Source organism: Clavelina lepadiformis, chromosome 1, assembly GCF_947623445.1.
Source record: "Clavelina lepadiformis chromosome 1, kaClaLepa1.1, whole genome shotgun sequence".
Classification (NCBI taxonomy): domain Eukaryota; kingdom Metazoa; phylum Chordata; class Ascidiacea; order Aplousobranchia; family Clavelinidae; genus Clavelina; species Clavelina lepadiformis.
The window spans coordinates 22,938,563-22,957,062 of NC_135240.1; the positions used below are offsets into that span (position 1 = coordinate 22,938,563).

Consider the following 18,500-nt stretch of genomic DNA (forward strand, 5'->3'; position numbering starts at 1 on the left):
TCTTACTGTATAGTCTGGAAGATGCAGCTTCAGATTTCTCTATAACACAGCAGTTTTAACTGTTTCAAAAATATCGTTTATTTTTTAATCGGTTTGATATAGCTTTGTTCATTGGAATTACTTAAAATATATTTTCGTCCGTTTTCCTTTTTGTTATTTTCAATTGCTACTATTAAATGATATACTGATGTGTTCATCATTTAGTAATCTTTTATTGAATAAATGTATATGACATCTAAATAATTCATTTTACTTTTAGTTTTGATTTACAGCTACATTATTAGAATGAAAACTATTTCCATACTTCTATTTTTTATTGTTTGACAGACGTTCAATTATATCATAACATTAGCTATATATGCTCAAAAGTTAATAATGTTAAAGAAAGTACAAATCCAAGCAGAACCGAGCAGTAAGACTGTAGATGGGTTAAAAACAGAACCTTTTCCAGGAGTCGGGGGCTCGATAGTGAGGAAATCTTGAAGCCACTCGCTTGTGAATTGTGGAAGCCGAACCTTGACACCTAATGCAAACAAATTATCTTCCTGGTTGTCGGAGCGCGTCCACGTCGGAAACAATGAAATTCCTGCCAACATTTCCACATCCCGGATGCGAGCGACGTGCTCATCTAGAGTTCCAGGAATCCAATCAAATTCTGATTGCTCGTTCTAGTAAAAATGGACAGTTGGAGCTTATTAATTTTCTTTATACAGCTGAAGATGTTTTTAAACCAGAAATAATTAAAAGTAGAGCATCCAACATTGTTCTAAATGTTATATAAGTAAAATATTGAAATAAAAACGCACTAACATTAACGTACAACATTTGCCTATATATCAATTTTGGTTTAACTGATTTTTTTCTGCTGGAATGGACCGGTTTATACTTGAAGCAAAATTGAACCTTTGCATTTATAATTAAGAACTGTTTAAGCAATGCATTATTGTTACAAGTATCAAAATACAGTTTTAATTTTATCGCTCCATCAGCTATAAATGTACCGTATGGCAAGGCTCTTCCGCGTAATTTGGTATAATGAAGCTAATAACTTCTATGTCTGTAGGCGACGTCATGCAGTCTGTAATCTTCTTCTTTTCGTTTGAATAATCTACACATCTCGTTACCACCAGAAAGAAATGTGTGGGCATTGGTGTACTATCAACAAATTTTCCTTTCCTGAAAAACGTTACAGAGTAAAAGTGTTGTAGTTATCAAATATTTGATGTATGCATTTTATTTTCCATCTTACTCTAAAATAACAGGGTAAGAGTCCGCGTGACCGTCATAGTCATAGTCGTATATTGTTCCAAAAAGAACATTGATTCCGCCGTACGATGTCGCCCAGCCTGCCAGTACTCGTGTCATGTACTCCCAGACTATAGGTAAAACATGCATGAGCATAAGATGTTAGCAAATATTTTTAATTGTAACTATGACTTGTATGAACTCATCAACGACTGGTAAATTACTCAGCTTATAACTTAGTCCAACAGGACTGAAATAATATTTGAAACTTACTCTTTAAAGCAGGGGCGTACATCGGGACTGTATTGGTAGTTATTACGGCATCTTGTTTGGCATCTCCCGTAGAAAGTTCTTCAAGAATAAATATTGTTACGTTAAATGAACACGTTTATGAAGATTGTAAGTTAGAGTGTTTTGATTAATTAGAGTTGGTAAAATTTAAAGACAGTTTACTAAAAATTAAACTACGTAGTAAAAAACGCTGTGTTTATAGGGTATACATAACTGTGTCACTGTACCTGATGGGTAAAGGAACCCTTGTAAGACTGTTTCATTGTACGAAGTACAGGCTGTTTGGTTGGCCCAATAGATGCGCAAATCTGGACGACTGCACTTTTCGAGTTTGATCAAATCGCGCTCCTAAAAGCAAAAAAAGGATTAACCGAAAAAAAAACATCGCTGCAATAATAATTAAAAAATGAAATATTACCTGTTTTGACGGGTATTTTTATATTTGTATGAGATATACGCAACACGGTAAGCAACATGGTTTACGCAATAGGGCCTGCTATCTTTCTCAAGCGTTACCTTATCCATTAAGGTAAAAGAAGCAAATCGAGGAGTTCTTTTTTCAAACTCAAAAGCAAACGTATAATCTTCTTGAGCAAATACGCAGAACCAGGCCATATTATCATCATGACCAAATATGGCCGGGGGACCATAAGGCATGTGAAAATCCCTATATGTGAGCTCTAAAACCACGAAAATATTAAATCAAAATTATTTTTATCACTTACTAGATTGTGGTCTAAACAATCAGCATATGCTGCAAAGCGATAAAGTAAGTGCAGACTGTTTTTTTAATTAAACGTTTTGTCCACTGACTCACGCTGATCGAAGTCAATGACGAGTCTCGAGTTTGCTTTTTCTTCGGATAGTCCCTATAGAAGATATCCAGTTTGGTTCACGACATATTACAAAATTGAACATCAAATCCCATGATACATATACTTACGGCACAATATGTACATCCCAGATTGTCCACAGCAGTCAAGTTGAGATCAGGGATTATACAAAGAGCCTCATCTGATCCGCTTGATTCTTTTTCTAATTCCTTCGGGTTGGACATCACGTGATATAATGATCCGACTGTGCCATTGTTGGGAGCAGCGGTGAGATTGAGTAAATCTGCGAAATATCTTTAGAGTAGAATACCCTAAAATTACTGTGTCAGGTATTCAGTTGAGTCAGTTGTCTTACCAGCCATTAAATTATAAACTTCTATGTTTTCAAACGGTTCTGTGGTGTTGTATTTCTGTTTGAAGCCAGGACCGTGAGCAGTAAATAACGCCTAATAAAATAGAAATATGCCAACAAACGATCAGCAAACTAGAACATTAGATAAGTTCTGTAATACCAAAAACACATTATATAGCTTGCAAGCTTGTCTGCAAACTTGCAAATTCATTTTGATAAACCCTCAAACAGAATGGCTGTTGGTTTTTTTTTGCAAAAATAGATCCAATGAAAGTTAACTTACATGCATGCTCCTATATTCATTGTCAAAACCGTGCATACCACCATCACAGAAGGTAGTGGTGTTGAACTTTCTGCAAAAGAGAAAATGCTTTTTAACCTTGTAAGATCGGCTGTCACTGCGAACTGTCCTATATTTCTTTTGTTTTGCAAAAATTAGACTAATTTTGTTAGTGTTCAAATTAAGCTATTCAGCATGTATGTATCGTAGTTGATACAACATAAATTGGAAATCACAAATCTAAAATTATTTACCCTCCAACAAGCCACTCGTCATCCATCAACAAATGGACATCTTCAATTCGTTCATGATTAGCGTAATGCATACGCTTTGGTAAATACTCGTATTTAAGGAAAGCCTAAAAACGAGACATGTCACTGCTAATTGATACGGGCGCATGCGGAGAGATATGTTTTTTGGTGTTTCTTTATATCCAAAGAAGATAATTGCAATTTTAACTCCAGTATATTGTATTATTTGAAACATCTTTATGGTAAAGTGTAGGCTAAACACTAGTCCAAGCAAAATGTTAATATACAGAAATATTGTATTACCTGCCAATGTGATTCCTCTCGAGTGCATTGCAACTGCTTTTTGATGGCCATCGGGTTATATTGTGGCCACAAGTTTTTCTTTCTACTCTTCCCTACACGCCCGAAAGCACCTCCATAAAAATTGACTAAATCCATGTTAACCCCGTACTGGTCTATATAGTTCAATCTCTCACAACTTTGAGGTGTCATTCCTGTTCACGAAAAAATAATTGCAAATTAAATGGGCACTTTTAAACTCGTGGTCCTCAGGTTTTTGACGAAAGTGTGTTCTTAACCATGAAACTTATCTTACCGTGATCTGCCAATATAATGATGTTGACGCAGTTTTCAATTCCTCTCAGTTTTAGTCCGTTCATTAATATACTGACCATTTGATCGGCTACAACCAGCTCGTGGTCAACTTCCTCAGAGTCGGGTCCCCCAACATGACCAGCGTGGTCCACATTGCTCAAGTACAAAGTCATGAAATTCGGTCTAACAAAAAAATCACAACAGGTATAATATGTGCCACATGTGTGACTTGCATATGCGTATATGTATACATAACATACAGTAAATAAAAAGGCCCAGAAGATATTTACAATAAGTTACTAGTAGAACTTCAATTTAAATAAAAACATGAGAGAGTTTCCGGGTACAAGCGATATTTACGACGACGGTGTATTGAAAGTTGTCAGCGTTTGAACACCACAGACTTGGCCAATACAATACTCACCGTTTGTCAGCAGGAAGATCAAGCCATTCGAGTGCTTGGTACATCCTCTCCTCGTTCGGAACACTTCCGTCATATTTATAATAATAGTCCGGATACCTGGTGATGTTGACATCCGATCCAGGCCAGAAATAACAAGCACTTATTTTGCCTTGATTACTTGTGGTGACCCAGATCTTGAGATGAATATTTAGACAAACTGATCTAATTTACAGGAATATCAGAAAATTGTGTTTTTATTTGTCACATTGTTTTACTAACCGGTTCTCCTTGCCACCAAAACGGATGGAACGTGTTTGGTGACCCGAGATAAAACTCCTCATCTTTATCGTGATCATACATCGAGTTTTCCACTATTCCGTGGTTTTCAGGATACAAGCCCTGAATTAAAGTCAAATGGCATTTATCGAATCCATTATTCTTTTTTATTACGTATACTGTACAAGCATCGATCCATTGTCCATAGCGAAGCATCACTGTTTGTGTACCCAATAATTTACTACTACATGTCAAACATTGGTTGACCTAATCACGAGAGCACATGTGTTTTCTCAAGCCCTATACTCACGGTGGCTATGGTGTAGTGGTTAGGAAAAGTGCTGGTTGGATAAGCCGATCGCATGTAAGGAGCATGCACACCACAAGATGCTAAATGCAAGCAAAATCGTTTTATAACCGCATTAAGAACTTTTACCGAACAGAAATTACTGCTATAATAATAGTATACAGCAGTGTACTTGTTGCTTACGTAATTGATTGGTCTTTGCTTAACAATCGAGCAATTACATGTTATAACCATTTAGGCTATGGCTTATACGTAATAGCACAAATAACCATTTTTGCGATCACTTTTTTATCCCAATTATAACATAAACAAATAAATTTATACTCGTTATGCTCTAGCTTAGTTAAAGTTAGACGCAGTGATATTGATAATGTTTTATTGCGTAATAATTCTTATACTTCTGTACATTGCGATTATTTATAAATACGTTAGCAAATAAATACACGCCTGACTTTAACTAGGATACTACACGAGTTACCTAATTTCCAAATATTTGGTGTTTCTTCTCGGTAAATATATTCGGCTTTAAATCCATCAATGGAAAACAGAATCAAAGGAGGAATGTCAAACCTTAAAATAAGCAGTAAGCTAAATATTCGCATGTTTAAAGACTTTTATGGTTTGTTCCTTCTCAGAAATTACTTTTGGCATTGATCCTTTGAAGGTGTTGCGCAATCTTCATCCGCCCAGGCACGCTGACCTATCAAAATCAGTTTGGTTTTTTGGAGGCTACTACAGTGTATGGAACTAATCATTATATTTACAATATCAGTTATACGACCGACTATATGCCATTAAAAAAATTACTTCCGCTGAGATTGTTTCAACCGCTACAGTGCACATCTTGTGTGATTTTCCAGTCAGACTTACCGCGGCAGGTTTCTTCGTAGTCGGAACAGCAAGTTTTGTCATCGATGCAAGAGGCTGTGCAATTGCATCTCTCTCTACTGACATCACACTCTCCCTTGCACAGATACTTTTCTGAAAACACTGAAACTATTCACATACTTTTCGCAAACTGTATGGCGTATATTGTATCTCAAGTTTGTTCATTTAACCTGTTTCGGCTTTGCCCGTAGAAGCATTCACAACCAACGATATCACCAGCACAAGAATGGCAACTGGTATTGTATTGCTCATAATTACACCGAAATGATATTGGATCAACGTTCAACCAAAACTAATGGACTACACATCAAATGACTAAACAGATACAGAGCAATATTACAACAGAGTTATTTTCTGAAAGATGAACATCACCAGATTTTCGTTCTAATCGGCGAACGTGGTTCTGGTTTTCCGCTTTGAAAAAGAAAATTAATAATTGTCAGGGCATCACACACCAAGTTAAACATTAAGCCAACATCAAACAAAATAATCGTTGCTGCAACTTCTGCTATTATACGTGTGTGAACAAAAGAGTGACCGAAAGTAAACGGCTTAAGATATTTTTTGTGACAAATGACCTTCTTCAATTCATTTGTAAGCAATTAGTGAGTCAATTAAAGGCGCATGATTGGTTTGTAAATCTTCAAAAACAGAATGTTATGGTAGCCTATATAACTACGAATACAACTGTTAAAAAGTTGCAAAACCTACAAGTTTTTCATGAGGAAGATGTATCAATGATAACGGAAGACAAACGTTGTTGACGTAGAATGCGTAATTTCTAACCAATAGAAGCAAAACAGGTTTTAAAAGATTTCTATTTTAAGATTGCGCGAAATGCGAATTGTGAAAAATCATATGGCAACACTTAATATTGTTTAAAATTATTTTCCGGATAAGTATCATAATAGACGAGTAATTTGAAAAGTAAGAGCAGTGGAAAAATCAACGTCATGATATTTGACGAGAGGAGGATTGAAGATTTGCCACTAGAGCTTCGAAAATCTTGCAGCCAAGGGCTGGTAAACTGCGGAAGCTGCAACTTTACACGCAAGGCTGACAAGCGTTGAACCTGGCCGGCAGCATTTGTATGGAACCAGCTTGAAAGAAAAGATATGCCCGTGAGCAATTCAACATCACGGATCCGAGCTACGTGCTCGATCAGAGTACCCGGAATCCAGTCGGACTCGGCTTGAGATTTCTAAATAAGATGGAAAACAAGACTTCCAAAAAATTCCAAGAACATAAGTATTAGAAAAATGTCAAGCCGCAGTTTGGATCCAAACAGGTATATATTCTATAATCTATATCATTAGTATAACAACTGTGTAAATATACAATCCAGCAATACCGTGCTATGTTAGGATTCTGACAATAATATATCATGTTGATACCGTATGACAAGGCTCCACTGCGTAGTTAGGAATGATAAAACTGAGAGCTTCGAGATCATTTGGATCATTTTTACACTTGTTGAAATCAACATTCGCTTTCGAGCACCGAGTTATTACCATGAAGTAATGGGTTGGAATCGGGATGGTTTTTGCGCGGTCCAAGAAACTTCCTTTCCTGTTCCGAAGAGCATTCAAGCATTCAAAAGCGACAAGTAATAGAGTATCCAAAACAAGTAACAGCGCTGCTTAAATTTACGCTATCTATGGTGCCACTTACGCTTGCAGAATGGCCATCGTGTCGGCATGCCCGTCAAAGTCGTAATCGAAAACTGGCCCGGAGACGACGTTTACACCGCCATATGACTTTGCCCAATCTGCCAGTACTCTTGTCATATAATTCCACACTAAATAAAACATTCAAGCGTTTCCAAAGAAGGAAAAAATAATTAAGGTTAACCTCAAACAGTTGTGTTTAAAGGTTATAAAAAATTGTGTACTGTTGGTAGCAAGATCTTTGTTGTAAAAATTGGATGCAATTCGACTTGGTCTTGCTCACCTGTAACGGCAGGTAAATACATGGGAACTTGATTTGATATCAGTGCAGCGTCGTATCGTTCGTCTCCGTCGGAGAGCTCTGTTAAGGTTGTTAACTTCAGAAATATTATAGATGTTTCACAAAAAGCTTCAGAGCAAAAATATTTGTAGATATTAAAGATTAATTACCAGGTGGGTAAAGGTAAGCTGCCGTTATAGTTTGGCTTTGGGCATAGTCAGAGCATGGAGTTGAACCTTTAGAAGGAACCCGGACATCAAGACGACTGCACGGTCCAAGTGAAGACAAGCTCCGATCCTAAGCACAAAGTTACAACGAGAGTGCTCACAATAGTGAGAAATACGCAAAAGCATCGCCACTGAACCCTGATGCGATTGCTGTTTTGACAAACAATCCTGAACTTAAAAAAATATAATGTTTGTTTTGTCTTCAGTTTTCCTATCTATGATCTATATTCTGTACCTTTGAGCTTAAAGTATACGTGACGTAAACAGGCATCTTTTTTATAAGGTCATAAGCTGTGACGTAGTCGACTTGAGTGAGCAAGCAATACTTAATGTTATCCTGAAGTTCAGCAACACCAGCTGCTGATACTTGAGGGCGTCCAAAAGCCATGTGCAAAGTCTCAGCTTCACTTGCTATAACATACTGCAAAGTTTAAGGTTAAGTGCACACAGACAGCCTAAAACAACTAGGAAAACAAGCGTATATAATATAAGAATTGACACAAGCACATTTCCGGAAGCTGAAGTGAAATTAGCCTATTAAGTTCATAGGGTTAAGTATATCTCATCTGCTAACCAGCGGTTTTATCCAAGTTTAGTCTTTGATTTGCAACCGAAAACGAGAGACCCTATAAAGTACACCACAAAGAAATGTTTCAGAGTTTGGTTTTCTACGAATTTCATGACATGGATTTTGCATACGTCATAATTGAACGTTCAAGCCGATTCATTAAGCACATTTCTTCCCGTAACCAGCACGACAACATTTTAGCAAACCTGACACGGGCTGCATCCCAAGGAGGTTGTGGGACCTGACTGAAGAAAAAGACACTGATTTTTAACTTCCCGGCTTTGTAATGGAGGAAGGGAAGGGGGCTTGGACATGGCATGATAGAGAGCGCCACGTGTGCCGTTATTGGGTGCAGGAGTGAGTTGCATTAAGTCTGTGAAGAAAAGTGTATTTAATGGCCATAATTACAAAACACGTTGACACTAAAAAGCAAAACAAGGATCTATTCTTTCGCCGATGGTTAGTTCAGAACGATGGTCCCTTACCCGTCAATAGGTTGTAAACCTCGATGTTTTCAAAAGGTTTTGTGGTGTTGTAGCTTCGTTTAAATCCTGGACCATGCGCTGTAAATAATGCCTGTAAATATGAAAAAACAAAGTTTTTCTTGGCTTCCTGGGGTTATACTGTCTTCACTAAGCTGGAGAACACGGTTTACTTACATGCATACTCTTGTATTCGCTGTCGAAACCGTGTGAACCTCGATTGCAAAATTGGGGAGAAATATTATCGGTTTTCTTCCTAATAAAAAAGAAAACTTTATAAAGTTAATAAAAAAATTTAAAGAAATTCTCTTTTTTCTCTCCAGCTTTGCTAAGCCTGCTATATCCGCAACAGGCCATCGCGATACGTTTATCAATTCTTTTGGATTTTGTGAAATGCTAATGACGATCAAGCAAGGTTTGTTGGCAACTACGCCGCCTTGTCTTTGGTTAACTTGGTTCCAAGCTTCCAATTTGCTTGGCTTGACGATTAACATGGTGATTTGTCGGCAGATATTTAAAAACTTTGATCAAAGGGTTCATCTACACACGTTAAACGAAGTCGATAAAACGATAAAAATCTATGGGCACTACAAACTATTCCTATATTCGCTATTTATACTTTCTGAAAGCACACCATCACCGTTTTTTGAGTTTCGTTATTGAAAGTGCTACTATGATCTGCATGTGCACTGTACAAAGGGCTGTGTAAGTACTTGTCTAGACTTGCTCACACAGTTGACACTACTTTACATCAAGTTTTTCCTTGTACATTTATGCATGATTAGATTAATTGCGGTACGTACGACTATATCTTACCCCTGGACTATCCATTCGTCGTCCATAACGAGATGTACTGGCTCGATACGGTCGTTGTTAGCGTAGTGAAAGCGCTTCGGAAGGTACTGGTACTTCAAAAACGACTGAATATAAAATTTGACTCTGTGCAATTATTTTTGATTTTATCGTTTCGTGATCATATTGCTTCAAGTACAAAAATACTGCGGTGTAAAGAATAAAGGCCATAAACTTATTTTATGCCACATCGAAGAAGGTTTTATCTGGTTGTTCTGAGAATTTCGTTTGAGACAAACAGTGTTTTTACTGGCTAGCGTGTAGCACAAGTATACCTAAATAGACTATGCGTTAAGAATTTGAATGACAGCAAATTTTACAAAGAATTATTGTACGAGTGCGTGAAAACGTTTAAAAAGAGGATGTTCATGCCAAACGCATGGGCTCGGGTTCGCCTAACTCTACACGTGTGTGGCTCATTTCTAGATTTCGCCGTACTTGCCAATGGGTCCGGTCGTGCTTGCAGCGAAGCAGATCGTGTGTTTCTTGAGCGTTGAACTTGCTCCAGAAAGCAGAAGATCTACTCTTGCCTATTCGACCAAAAGGTCCACCATGAAAATCAATCGTCGCTAAATCGACACCATAGTCTCCGATAATAATCTCTCTTTCACAGCTAATAGGGGACATGCCTGCCGCAACATAAATATTAAACAATTTACTTGATACAGGAGTACATTGTTTATGACAATGTTCACAAAATTACACTGAATAACTTACCGTGATCGGCCAACACAATTATATTGACGCAATTATCAAGCTTTCTTTCCTTGAGACCGTTCATTAGTATTCCTATCGTGTCATCGGCAACAGCAAGATCAATGTCAAGTTGATCGGTCGGCCCAAAAGCGTGCCCGTCCGAATCCACATTGGCCAGATACAAGGTCATAAAAGAGGGCCTAGAAAAATTTGTATATTACCATAAGGTATACACAAAATTCTTATTGCATAACGTATTGTATTTAACATAAAAAAAATCACCTTAAACAAACCCACCTTAAAACAAAGCAAAACCACAAATTACATTACAAATAAACTTTGAATTCACCTTTTCTCAGCTGGTAGATCAAGCCACCTTAATGCTTGGTACATTCTATCCTGATTAAGGATACTTCCGTCATACTTATAGTAATAGTCAGGGTACCTAGTGATGTTGACATCTGATCCAGGCCAAAAGAATGCTGCACTTTTCTTTCCTTGATTGCTAACGGTAACCCAGATCTAGAAAGTCGTAGCATACAAATGAAATATAAACAAAATAAAAAGTTTGTAAACAAATGTTAGTTTTGCTCAAAATGTATGCCTATATAGAGTTCTGTGAAGTATGTCAATCTAAAAAATTAGTAATCTGTAAACGCTGCCGTGTGCCATGCTTCTACTTTATAACATTTAGCCTGAAGGATGAAATAACGATATGGCGGTTCCATATCAGTTAAACTCTTTCAAGTGATTTTTCGTCAACTTAACCATTATCAGTAATAAAACTATTCAACCTGAGTTGAAGTGACTGGGATTAACATGTTCACCGCTGACAATTTGACATAGAGCACGCCACAAACAATTACTGAGGATTTACCGGTTCTCCGCCCCACCAACGTGGTTTAAATGCCTCAGTCCTTCCCACTTTAAACGCCGCACCAAATTCGTGGTCGTACATCGAGTTATCAATAATTCCGTGACTCTCCGGATAAAGACCCTTTAGTTAGAAAGTATAAGTATCAAGCGCTGTCATGCGACAACATTTTTGAAGACATTTTCAAAGCCTTAAGGCTGGAAATGAAAACTTAGTTCATTTAGTCACAAACAAATGATTATCTTCAATATATTTTCTACCATACCGTAGCAATTGTGTAATGATTTGGAAATGTCTTGGTTGGATAGACGGATCTCATATAAGGAGCATGTATCCCACAGGACGCTAAAAATTTAACATAATGCTATTTATAAAAACTATACAAACAATGTGCACAGCACAGGTATATACAGGGTGATACATGTATATACACATGTAGGCTATACACTGTACACACCATAGTGAATCACCATATCTATCTCTTGAAATGGAACGTAAAGGTAGCACACATCGCAATAGCGAATCGAGGCAATTCATTTGATTTATACATTCGGCCTATATGTACTTGTATATAAAATGTAAAATATATCATCGTTTACCTATCTTCCAAATATTTGGCGTCAGATCACGATACAGATAATCTGCTCGGAATCCGTCGAAGGAAAATAGAATTACTGGTGGATCCTCGAATCTGTGGTTTAAAATTCAAGTCAAATTTAGATTATCTACAAAACAGTCTTCATTCATTATAGAGTGATTTAAATAGAATGCTATCTGCAACTTATGTGGTCCATTGTTAGGTTTGTATTTGTTTGTGGAAAGCTATAGCTTTTACCACTTTAAAAAAAATTGTCAAAGTGACACGAAATTTTGCAAAACGCAATGTAAAAACGACCAACCAAATAATTCAATAAACAATTTCATGTAACAAAATGTATATATAGGCTGCAAATTATAGCCTAAAAATACAACACAACTTAAAAACCTGTAGCCTATTAGTCAGAATATATTTACCCTGTGGGACAAGTCATTTCTTGTTGCGTAGAGCATTTTTCGTCCTTCCATGCTTTTTCACCTTCGAAATAAAATAAACAACAAATTTAATTTTTAAAACTAGTACTGTACATAGAAATGTAACTGAAAAAGTAATTAACAGAATCTGTAACTCTGTAACTTCAAATTTATTAAATTTTCAATACTGCTGGAAAAGAATTTTCAGTATAAAAGTATAACTTACCAAGGCAAGATTGCTGATAATCGGAGCAACAGGTTTTAGTCTCAATGCAGGTGGATGTGCAATTACATTTTTCTCTCACGACCTCGCACTCACCCTTGCAGTAATATTTTTCATCTGAAAACATTGTTCCATCATGGATTTTGCATTGTAAAAAAAACGTTAAACTAGCCAGTTAAAAATTGCCCATTTACTTGGAAGAAAGCTCGTTGTAAGATTTCGTCTGCTTCACGAGCTGGAAATTTATTACGCGATGTCTATTATTGTCCATGTTTGTGCCCTTCATCAGTTGACCGTCAACTGCTTTTTATTAATAACGATTTTATTCATCATTCGCCAAATGAGAGAGAAAATAATTACGCTCAAGGGATTTTGAACCTATTGCCTTGCAAGCTTCGTAGAGCTTTTTTTCCACAGTTTTAAATATTTTAACATCTCTCACTACCAGCATGCCTTATTGACCCGGGGCCAATATATATAGACTTATACATACGCTTGTTAACAACCGCTTCGCCAAAGTCATTAGATTTCCAAGAACCGGTTCGCACGAACAGGTGCGAACCGGCTGAATCCCACCACTGTCTTAACCTAAATCTAAATTCTAATCTAAATCAAAGTTCAATAAAACCTTAAATAGCTAAACTCAACTTTTTGCATACCCATTCTCCTAACCTAACCTAACCGCCTATCTTTAACAACAGCCTGTGTGACCTGGTGAAATAGTCACGTCGTTTGAGAATTTAACTTTCAAAGTGACTATTTCACCGTAAGTAGGTCTCACAGCCCGTTGTTAAAGATAGGTGGTTAGGTTAGGAGAATGGGTATGAAAAAAGTTGAATTTTAGCTATTTAAGGTTTTATTGGAGTTAGATTTAGATTAGAATTAAGGTGTATTTAGGTTAGGTACAAGTTGCCATGCTATAAAATTTAAGTGAGGTTAACAAGAAACTGTGAAAAGTAGCTTCAAAAAGACGATTTTTCCGATGAAATAGTGGCAGCTTTAGTTGCAATAAATCATTGAATAGTTGTATGACTTATGGATCTGAAAAAAGAGTAATTCACGAGAAATTATTTCAAAATAACAAGGGAGTTTTGAGAAGAAATAAATACATGTTTTAAGTAGCTTATCAGTCTGTTACCATCCAGCCCGAGTGGACACCACGACAGTTTTTCAAGGTGAAATCTTGCGTGTTAAGAAACAAATTTGGTACTGAAGCCTCAATTTTTTGTTTATTAATGAATCGGCGTTTAAGCAGCCGAGTTAGCCAGTTTTTTTTATTAGCCTTTATAAGTCTGTAAAACTCCGGTGTGCACGTTGATAACCCCGACCGAAAAAGACCTTCCGCTACGTCAGATATCCTGTGGCGCTATCGATTACCGTGCTAATGTATTTCGGCAAGGCATAGGCGACCTTTGCTCCTGTTCAATGGCCATGGTGAACAGTTTCGAATTTGATAGTGCGTTTCCCAGCGCACGTTCATCAGGCGTTTTATTAGGAAGAATTAGCTACGCTCCTACCTGAAGTTTTGCAAAGTGTTTTGTAATCTTCACAGCAGTTATTAAATTCTACGCATCGACTGTAGCAAAAACATTCAGCAGACTTGGGACGTTGGGCTTCTTCACAGCGACCTTGACAGGAAGCTAAAAAAGAAAAAAAGCTTAGGAAATTTCACTTTTCTATCATCAGTTCTAGCTACATATTGCATTGACATACCTTGACAAAGTACATACGCTAAGTATATTAACCAGAGCTTCTTATTCATAATTTGGCGATATTTTACAGGTTATGCCCATTTTAAGTTCTTATAGCTTTTGTTGCTTACTTTATTGTATATTAAAATCTTTAACCGTTTGATTGCGGCGACTGACATAAAGAGACACAGACACCACATTTTGTGACTATACACGCCTAAGTATTTTGAACTAAATATTATAGAGATATTGAACTAGATGAATAAAGCAAAACGTTCCAAAAATAAGCTAATAAATATATTTCTTCAAGGAAATATGCAAGTAACAATGCGTATTTGTTATTATTTTTATTTTATTAGCAATGTGATTTTTTGGGGTTGTGAATTGTGTTTTAGTGACACATTTTAAATTTTTGTTGTACTGGGATAACTTTAACTCTTGTTGACAGGAAAACATGCGATTAGTCGGAAAACGTTTTGTTGGTATAGTTTTCAAAGCTTTGATTTTGTAAAGTTACTACGCCTATCTTTTCGTAACCATTAAAAATAGCTAGATTAAATGTTTCAGAATCTTAAATGTTTTTAGTTCTTATCTTTATCAGTCTACCTAAGATTTTGAAGACAATAATTTTGCATTGGCGGTGTAGGACGGGGTTTGTGGGGATGCAGACATCGTTAGATGCATTCTAAACACTTCTACGCGGAGTATGTGCCAGTAGTCATGTGCATTGCTTGGACAATGAACGAGATATATTTTCTTGTGTAATCTGCCTAATAAACTGGACTAATGGGTCACTAGATATCAGTTCTGTACCACTTTAGTAATTGATGTAGCCTAAAGCGAATCTAAGCATGACCTATATCTGTTGCTCTGTGGCGTACCGCGACACAGCTAGTGAAACCAGCTTTTTCTCTGGCTTTCCATGGTTGACCGTTCTCAAAATTGGACATGGAAACGAAAGTCTTACTAAATCTCGAAGTACAAGGAGAAAAATCTTGCGATGAAACATATAAAACGGCTGTGCAAATCAGAAAAAAACCATATATTTCCTTTTATCCGGGATAACCATGAACTATCACCAAACATGACACAATAATAATTACTCACATTGCGCCAAGGTTTGTTGAAGTAGTAGAAGACCCACGGACCCCGTAAAAATCTAGAAATCAGTACAAGTGCATTAAGAGTTATACTGCACCAATTATTTGCCTATCAATAACAAAACTACCATACGTTGCTACGTTCACATCGTTTACGCTGCGTCTTTTTACTTACCATAAATTTCCTTGTTGAATTCATTCTTCAATACTAATCCAATGTTCTACGATATCAAATCCTAGCCTGACCAACATTCTCTGTTGGACATATATGACGACAAAATGTTACAAATTAAAACGTATTCCTTATTATGTCATAGGCTACAAAGTTCAAAGTGTTCCAAAGTATACTTAAAGTCCAAGTTAAACCTGAAAATATTTGGCCTACAATAGACTCTGACTAGACCTAGACTATCTTGGGTTAAGGCCACACCCAGTGATGGCGGAACCTTTTTCAAAGTGGGTGGGCCCAGTGGGCTGGCATGCAAAGTCTATCGCAAAGGCATTCGTCTTTTTCTGTAGGTATTTACCTAATTTTAACACGTTTGGTTTGTGAAAGTGCAGAGGAATAGACCCACCCGGCCTCCTGTTTCGCCATCTACGGCCATACCACGTTCATACAGATAACACTTGTTTGAAGCAAAAACCTATCATAACGTATTATTAGTCAGTCTTCAATAAGTTAATGTGAACTTATAAATAATGTCTTCCGCTCTCACAAAGTTTGCCACTTTACGAAATGCTTTCTTTGCATTAAGGCGGTTTACATTTTAGCTTGAGTACGCTTATTACAACGTCCAGCGCTCTCTCGTTTCACAAAAAGAAGAAATTATGCAAATTTAAAGTCCCGATTCTTCGATTCGCTTGAAAGTATTGGAGTCGAAGGGTATTCAGCATTTAGGAACTGTACTAACCAGGAACGCTAAAGACAAGTCGCAGGCAGAACAAAAGCAGAATGTGGGTGCTGGCGAGCGAAGTTAAACGTTTCGATTTGCGCTGCAACAGCGCATTATCGGCCCCGCGCAACTTTACCAAAACGTTTTTGCCAACAATACATTTTCTGAATCAACTTATATTTTAATCGTTTTTTTTTTTTTGAAGTAAATTGAAAATGACTTCAGTTCCATTTTAATTACAAGCCAACCCACGCGTATGACCTTATATTAATTTCAGCTTGATTAATAAACACAGTAAACCCCAAGCCCCCTTCCCCTGCAGTACCACAACCACTATAACTCAGTGCGGAATATTTTTTACTGCAATGCATGGCGTTTGTTGCACAACTACGACCCCGACTTAGCATCTTGGTCCGTCTTTCATTCATTTTTAGTGTGCGTACGCGTGCGCACGTTGGTTAGCGCATACTGCATACTAGGGAATGGGATGTGCCACGGGGAAGACTATTCGGGTTCGCGCAAACCCGAATATCATAAAGGTCGACACGAACGAATCCCGAATCTATTCGTATTAGAACCAAAAAATAAAATTTCCTCCAAAAGTTGTCAAGTCTTGCTTCGAAAATGACGTAATCGATAAACAAATCGCTTTCTTCCGAAAAATAGTGTTTAAAAAACGATCGAAAAAGAAAAATCGTTAGGAAAACGACCTTCATTGTAAGTATTGCTGACTCTAGTTTAGCATTGTCGGGAAACTAGATCATCATTTCTTATTTCTGCGATCATCATCATCTGCGTCAGTTTTCACTGACAGTACAAAACTTTAGCGCTGTCTAAATTCCTGACAAGAGATCAAGCCAATCAGTTATCATTCAATAATTCTCATATAGCTAGTTCGTAGCAAAACTTAAACGTAGAATGAAATAGCACCCATCACCAAGACAAGTGTTAGTGAGGTCACAAAGCAAACAAAAGGGTTGCCACAAAACCGTAATTGCTAAGTTCGCACAAACTGCTAAGATTCAAGTTGCAAACTTAACTGGGATATTGCTTTACCCCAAAATGTAATCGAGGGACCATTACTGAGTTTTCGACGGTAATTACTTAATTACCACACTGAAAAATAAGTCGACATAAAACTTTAAAGTAATTCCAATATTTAACAAGTTTTCGCCGTTTTAGTTCGTACTTCTACGCTTGCAAGCACATCGACACATGCATAGTCTGTGTAAACGCGGAAATGTACCAGCAGACTGTATAATACGATATATAAACCTTACTAACCAAAATACATGTACAGTACCTCAACGCGCACGAAAAATTGATACATACACACTATACATGCATAATCAGAGTTGCCATCGGTTTAAACTCAGAAATAAGGACGACTAGGAAGCGAAAGAAGAATACTACCTTAAACAGTGCACAACAGGAGGCAATCAATGTTCCTCAAAAAAAGAACGAGACACTATTTGCTTGTTTTTAATTTTGATATCTCTTTGGTACAGAGTGGTATACTAAAGGTGTCGAAACTGCCCAGAATATGAACCTCTGCCCTAAAAATATTGACGCTAGTGAAAATAAGACGTCTCTTAGAAAAAAGGACAAAAACATTTTCTAAGACACAGACCTTTAAATTAAGGACAAATCTTAGAAATAAGGACGGTATGGATTTAATGATTTTACACTGCATTTAATGTACACAGTAAAAAACTCTAGCTTTTGCTCTTTCAGTCAACGCGTGCTCAGAAACAAATGGTTGCCTTCCCACGTCACCTGCCAAGCTTTACAATCGACCAGTCGACGTTTTGTGATTTATTACTTCCGCATTTGAATTCTAGCATACAAATGCACAAAATCCTATAAAAGGTTTCAGGGAATATGCTTACTCTAAGTTGCAGCAGGCCATGCAGCCTTTTTAAGCCGGTGTCAATTTTAGTTGAGGTTCAAAACTTTTTCTGATTTGTTTACAGCTTTAAACATTATTGTTAACGTGAGGACGAAGTGCTAAAACAAGCTAACCTTAGACCAAAGAAACTTAGACCTCCTAAAAATGCTGGACAAAAAGGTCTTGAAAAACATTTACTGGAATTTAATCGTGTGATATCTATTTGGTGTCGCTCATTTCCGATTTGTATCAGTTACACACACATTACAGCAGCACACAGCAGCCTTACATCGCAAATCGATCGAAATTTCATGATCATCTTTAATAC

General features: G+C 37.0%; 2 protein-coding genes across 3 annotated transcripts; both read right to left on the bottom strand.

The window, feature by feature from the left end:
* Nucleotides 1-2: 2 nt before the first annotated feature.
* Nucleotides 3-6,032, bottom strand: LOC143444152 (venom phosphodiesterase 2-like). Its single transcript, XM_076943286.1, has 20 exons — nucleotides 5,891-6,032; nucleotides 5,703-5,813; nucleotides 5,475-5,532; nucleotides 5,311-5,402; nucleotides 4,836-4,915; nucleotides 4,529-4,648; nucleotides 4,271-4,443; nucleotides 3,848-4,029; nucleotides 3,556-3,746; nucleotides 3,256-3,359; nucleotides 3,005-3,074; nucleotides 2,725-2,815; nucleotides 2,480-2,652; nucleotides 2,354-2,405; nucleotides 2,053-2,216; nucleotides 1,764-1,884; nucleotides 1,519-1,596; nucleotides 1,250-1,376; nucleotides 1,002-1,176; nucleotides 3-668 (listed from the first exon to the last, which is right to left on the bottom strand). Exons 1-20 carry the CDS (start codon nucleotides 5,970-5,972, stop codon nucleotides 363-365), a joined length of 2,550 nt encoding a protein of 849 aa, XP_076799401.1. The 5' UTR covers nucleotides 5,973-6,032; the 3' UTR covers nucleotides 3-362.
* LOC143444151 (venom phosphodiesterase CdcPDE-like) lies at nucleotides 5,946-15,648 on the bottom strand. 2 transcript variants are annotated; one of them, XM_076943283.1, is made up of 22 exons: nucleotides 15,567-15,648; nucleotides 15,399-15,450; nucleotides 14,118-14,240; nucleotides 12,604-12,717; nucleotides 12,381-12,441; nucleotides 11,966-12,057; nucleotides 11,632-11,711; nucleotides 11,370-11,489; nucleotides 10,842-11,014; nucleotides 10,514-10,692; nucleotides 10,235-10,425; nucleotides 9,761-9,864; nucleotides 9,122-9,200; nucleotides 8,948-9,038; nucleotides 8,669-8,835; nucleotides 8,469-8,520; nucleotides 8,130-8,305; nucleotides 7,838-7,964; nucleotides 7,671-7,748; nucleotides 7,392-7,518; nucleotides 7,115-7,289; nucleotides 5,946-6,921 (listed from the first exon to the last, which is right to left on the bottom strand). In XM_076943283.1, the coding sequence occupies exons 1-22, from the start codon at nucleotides 15,588-15,590 to the stop codon at nucleotides 6,589-6,591; spliced, it is 2,718 nt and encodes a 905-aa protein (XP_076799398.1). In that variant the 5' UTR covers nucleotides 15,591-15,648; the 3' UTR covers nucleotides 5,946-6,588. The 2 variants fall into 2 exon arrangements, with proteins under 2 accessions (XP_076799398.1, XP_076799399.1); XM_076943284.1 differs by lacking the exons at nucleotides 14,118-14,240; nucleotides 15,399-15,450; nucleotides 15,567-15,648 and adding an exon at nucleotides 12,795-13,222.
* Between the last annotated feature and the right edge of the window lie 2,852 nt (nucleotides 15,649-18,500).

Bases quoted from the DNA above. Each gene is read 5' to 3' on its own strand.
- LOC143444151 (XM_076943283.1), bottom strand. From the start codon at position 15,590: ATGAATTCAACAAGGAAATTTATG. The intron at 11,490-11,631 runs GTATGGTAGAAA...TTCTAACTAAAG, and splicing joins ATCATTACACAATTGCTACG to GGTCTTTATCCGGAGAGTCA. The intron at 7,519-7,670 runs GTGAGCAAGACC...TGTTTTATTTAG, and splicing joins GTATTTACCTGCCGTTACAG to TGTGGAATTATATGACAAGA.
- LOC143444152 (XM_076943286.1), bottom strand. From the start codon at position 5,972: ATGAGCAATACAATACCAGTTGCCATTCTTGTGCTGGTGATATCGTTG. The intron at 2,653-2,724 runs GTAAGACAACTG...GATATTTCGCAG, and splicing joins AGTTTATAATTTAATGGCTG to ATTTACTCAATCTCACCGCT. The intron at 1,597-1,763 runs GTACAGTGACAC...TTATTCTTGAAG, and splicing joins AGGGTTCCTTTACCCATCAG to AACTTTCTACGGGAGATGCC.